This window comes from Crocodylus porosus, unplaced genomic scaffold (assembly GCF_001723895.1).
Source record: "Crocodylus porosus isolate Cpor-Errol unplaced genomic scaffold, CroPor_comp1, whole genome shotgun sequence".
Lineage (NCBI taxonomy): Eukaryota > Metazoa > Chordata > Crocodylia > Crocodylidae > Crocodylus > Crocodylus porosus.
The window spans coordinates 88,717,107-88,722,342 of NW_017728947.1; the positions used below are offsets into that span (position 1 = coordinate 88,717,107).

Sequence of the window (5,236 nt, forward strand, 5' to 3'; positions counted from 1 at the left end):
GAAGGGAGTTCCCCAGCCTGTAGGTATGCTGCTGGTTCTTCCTCCCCAGGTGCATCACCTTGCACATGTCAGTGTTGAAACCCATCCTGTTGTCATCCGCCCACCCCTGTAACCTGTCTAGGTCTGACTGAAGCCTATTCCTCCCTTCTAGCGTGCTCACACCCCCCCACATGAGGGCGGAGGAAGCCTTGGACCACTAAACCGAGCGGGAACCAGCATGGGAAGACCAGAGCGCCTGATTGGCTGTTGGGGCAGCGGAGGGAATTTCAAACCGCGGCCTTCAAAAGCCGCAGTTTGACGTAGCCCCCGGCACATCTGTCTGATATTCAAAAACCATATGTCCTGGAAATGAAATGTGAAAAAAATCTAGCCATAATGAAATAGGGGGAAAAAACAGTTAGAACCGATACACCTGACACATGAAGTCCTTTTTATGGAGGTTAAATGTAGCATACACTGATGCAACTAGGGTGGGAGACTTCTGTAAAAGTTCACATATGAGTTTCTTAAACTATCCCCATTACAGTCAATATCTTACCATATCTGATACTTACCAGATTTTGAAATCTGAAGCCTAACTATGTTGCTGTCTGACTCCTTAAAAATAGTTAACACATTCACTGCGCAAGGACTGTCTTCTTCAGATTCAATGTGAAACTTTGTCAGAATGTCTAGGATGATTGAAGATAAATAGTATGGATGATGGTCATGTTGGAAAATATTGATTATCACACCTGATCCTACTGACCTACATTAACAGAAGCACATATTCATTATTAGACTAAACTGTTAATGGAAGTAACTAACATATACACAGCATGGATGCAGTTTGGCTTTGTTAACTATAAACTTTTTTGTCTGTCTTCTGAGACAAGCAAAGGGAAAATACTTACCTGTATTGTGCCAGGAATTCTTTCAGTGTTTGCCATTGTGTGCTCCACTTCTAGTGATTAACGAACAGGAGAGTGCTTGGTGAATAGCAAAACATTGCCTTCATCATGGCTTTATCCAATTCTGAATAAGACACCTCTACAGCAGTGGTCACCAACCAGTTTATCACAATTGACTGGTTGATTGGGAAGCCCCTGACAGTCTGTTTCAGTCTGGGGGGCTAGCAAGCAAATCAAATTTTTGAAGTTTGCTGTTAGCAATTGGCAAATAAAAGCTTTTCAGTGGTCACAAGGCATCCACAAGTCTTTAATATATGCTTTGCTTGAACTAGGACTGCAAGACTGGACCCATCATTTATAGAATAGAAAAAGTAATAATTGACAAAAAAAATCTATATTAATCTACTTATGCAATCCTACAGAAACCAAAGGGTTTGCTCATTTTATGGAGGGCGGAGTTTTGCCAATTATTTCCAAGTTCCTAAAATAGTATTTTAAATGCTTTAAAATAAAAACTACGATAAAGAATTTAGCAATGTCATTTTAGCTGATTAATACCTGCTATATTAACTTTAGATACGTCATTAATATTTACCCTTGCTTTAGTATTTGGTCTTTATGTACATGAGTAAATCTGGGCTCTTGTCTATCACTTGAGCTGTTATTCAAGGCAATATGTTGAAAAAGTATCACTTGCTCTTCAGTAATGTATTGTACAACCAGCGGGTTATCAAAACCTAAGTCAGTCTCCTAGAATGAGAGAGAGATGGTTATCTTCATTCTTCTTTGGTTAAATAATATAAAATACAATTGTACTGATGCCTTCTTAATTTGAGAGATTTTGATTTAACAGTATAATACCAGTTTCCTACTGCATCATTAGCATGTAGCAGTTTTGCTAATCTCTCTTTCCTTTCCTTAAGGTGAAAATCATCATGGACAAAGCATACATTCAAACCCCTCCACAACAGCTAAGTACAGCATGACCTCACCAGCCAGTGAAAGGTGGCGTTTGTGAGCCTGCTTACTTTAGAGGGAAGATAATCAAATTATGATTGTTTCCTTTAGGAAGGAGAGAGGAACTAAAGGATCTGCACTTCTTTGTACTCTGCAAAATGGTGCAAAAAGACTGCTCCTTACTCCTTCTCATGGACCGAAAATGCACACACAGGGACTGTACTGTCACTTTACACTTGTCTGGGGCTGAGGATGGAGCCCATCCTTTTCTTGTATTTTGTTTATGGGAAAGGAAAAGCATTAGGGCTGTGCAAAGCTTCAGTCCCTGATTCAATCTGGTGGAGATTTGGCCCAATTTGGTGGCCGAATCTCTGAACCTGAATCAAATCAGAGGACCCTTTACTCTCTCCAAATTGAATCGGAACCCTCCAAATCAATTCTGAGAAATTTGACGATTTGGACATAGGCACAGCTTTAAATGTTTTTTCTACATACCTTTAGGTAGCAGGTGACTCGTGAATGCTGCAATGCTGGGGTGGATGAAGCATCCCACAGGAGCGCAGGGGGCTCTGCAGCATGCTGGGCAGCAGACCCAGAAGTGTACCAGAAGTACTACCAGTCCACTTCTGGGTCTGTCAGGGATTGTGCTGGGGCCCCCCCCATGCACTTCCCCAGCTTGGTGACTGGTGCCTCCTGGGTCTGGGGGGGCCCCCAGGAGTTCCCCCTGTGGCCAATCGTCAAGCCGATGTGGGGGAGGGGGATGTCGGGGAGCCCCCCAGTGCGCTCCCCAGCAGACCTGGAAGTACTTCTTGTGCACTTCTGGGTTTGCCGCCAATCATGTGGGAGCCCACCCCCGTCCTCCTGTGGGATGCTCGATCCACCCCAGCATTGCAGCGTTCATGAGCTGCACTTGGTATTTCGAGGTATGTAGAAAAAACAGTTAAAGCTGTGTCTGTGGTCTCTAAACCAGCATCAAATCTTCAGATTCAGCTGAATTGAATCAGGGACAGTGGTCCAAATCAACACATTGAATCACTGTCCCCAGTTTGGGCCAAATCTGAATCCTAATTGAATAGGGACCATTTTGCACACTCCTAAAAAGCATCTCTCTGTGGGTTTTAAGAATATTCTACAAGTTTATTACATTTTGTTAGATAACTGACCTGAAGTAAAGAAATAAAATCGAGTTGATGTATACCCACACTATCAGGGTCTGACTCATTCAGAACAATTAGATGTAAATCTCCCAAGTGGTCAAAGTACAAAGTAAAAACATTGTGTTGTGAAGTCGCAAGTTTTGCATATCTTTCAAAACCTACAGAGAAAAGACAGAGGACAGTAAGTTTAAAATGGGTCAGGCGCACTAGCAACTATAGTAGTATGACTGAAGAGTGTTGCTGTTCCTACTGGCAGCTCCTAGTGGGAGTAGGGAGGTCTTAATGCCCTTACTCTGAAAAATCTTAAACAAGCTTTATAAAGTTAATAAATATCAGCCATTTGAAACAACACAACAAATACATTTACTGACATGATCAGCTCCTAAAAGATGTAACATTTAACATCCTAATCCTGCACTGCGCACTGGGGTGGATCTCTTAATCCCATTAACTTCAATGAGAAACCTTTCCAAGCCTGGTTTGGTTTGACCCTTGGAGAGCTAATTATGAATGCCTTACCTGCCTTAGTATAGAAGATACTTCCCTGATGAGTTACAAAAGTAACTGACTGACTGTAAACACCTGCATTCATATTCACAACTATTTCATTCTTCAGGCTCAATAATAGCACAAAAGTGTTGCCTCCATCATCAGAAAACCATACCTAGGGAAAAAAACCAAATAGCACTCTTAATTTACTGCCTTCACTTAAATTAGAGACAAATTAACTACAGATACTCTTCTGATTGAATATTGGTATACTCAAGGCAGAGACACCAGCCCCCAAATTACAAAAATATACTTTCTTATTAAGACAGAGATGCAACAAATATACAACAGATACACGAAGCTAACCCAAAATCCAGGAGTTGATGTTTCTAGATATTAGATCCTATCTGATGATAGCAGATTTCCTGATAGCAGATTTCCTGTATAATTTGTACATACGTAATTTAAGAAGAATGCATGGCATAAGAAAAACTTTTGCTTTTAATCCATTATTATAAAAATATTTTAAAAGGCTGGAAGTGCAAAAACGGTGTGCCCCCCTCCTAGGGGCCAAGCATGAAACACTTGTCAGCAACAAAAACGCTTATCATCATCATCGGCAATCCCTTGCAGTCAAGGATGATTATCTTTCATGCTTGCTTTATTTCTGGGTGTGAAGATGGCTGATGAGGCCTATCTGGGATCGACAGATTCTTGCAGCTCAGGCACATGTTTCTCTGTGGGTGGGTGGCTTTGAGTTCTTGGTTCAGTCTACAACACACTGTTTCTTCCACTTCTGTTTTTCTGTCTCCTGTAAGGTTTCAGAGTATTGAGATCCTTGCATTAGACTCTTCCTCTATTTCAGGCAGTCCTGGATGATAGTCTCCCAAGAGTTGATATTGATGGTGCATTTTTTCAAGTCGGCATTGAGGATATCTTTGAAGTACTTTCTCTGACCTCCTTTTAAGTGTATACCTTGACTGAGCTGGGAGAATAAAACTTGCTTCAGAAGTCTGGAGTCAGTTCTCCAGATGAGGTGGCCAGCCCAGTGAAGTTAATGTTGGATGATCATTGTCTTGATGCTCATGGTGATCTCAACTGCTTGATAAACCATGAGCTTGGTTTAGGATCTGATGCTGTGATCTTCAAACACTTGTTTCCACTTGTTACACTTGCACATCTGAGGTGATGTTCAATTTCTTTGTCAATGTCAGCCTTCTGTGAGAGGTGGCCTCTGACGTATGGAAATACTCAACCTTCTCCAGTCTCACCCTGAATCTGAATTACTGGGTCTGGGATCTGGTCATTAAGAGCTTATTGATGGAGGCCCTTAGTTTTCTGAATGGTAAGCATCAAAAACACTAAATTACCAGAGACTAAAATCCCCTCCTTCATGCCTTTTATGGAGTTACATATTCAAGACTAACTATTCATCTTTCATGTTGCAGAATGCACCCTCAATGGTCCAGTGCAATATAAACATTTTGTTGCAAAGTTAACTGTCCAAATTCATGTGTGATACATGACTGGACCAAGAAATGGAAATATTGGAGGTTGCCAGTTCTCTTGGTGATGGATAGCTTGTATGCAGTGCACCAGGCCAGGCAGGCTTACTTTGGTGTTGCTACCACTACGTGCCACCTCCAGGTCATAGATTCATAGATACTAGGGTCGGAAGGGACCTCAATAGATCATCGAGTCCGACCCCCTGCATAAGCAGGAAAGAGTGCTGGGCCTACATTA

The 5,236-nt window shown here is 41.7% G+C and overlaps 1 protein-coding gene across 1 annotated transcript in view; it reads right to left on the reverse strand.

Moving 5' to 3' along the window:
* CATSPERB (cation channel sperm associated auxiliary subunit beta) overlaps positions 1-5,236 on the reverse strand; it is a 65,544-nt gene that overhangs the window by 50,238 nt on the left and 10,070 nt on the right. The window contains exons 7-10 of the mRNA XM_019551145.1: positions 3,524-3,668; positions 3,011-3,162; positions 1,486-1,640; positions 555-748 (exon numbers count right to left, since the gene is read on the reverse strand). Of these exons, the coding sequence (XP_019406690.1) occupies positions 555-748; positions 1,486-1,640; positions 3,011-3,162; positions 3,524-3,668 (646 nt within the window). The remainder of the gene's footprint in view (positions 1-554; positions 749-1,485; positions 1,641-3,010; positions 3,163-3,523; positions 3,669-5,236) is intronic.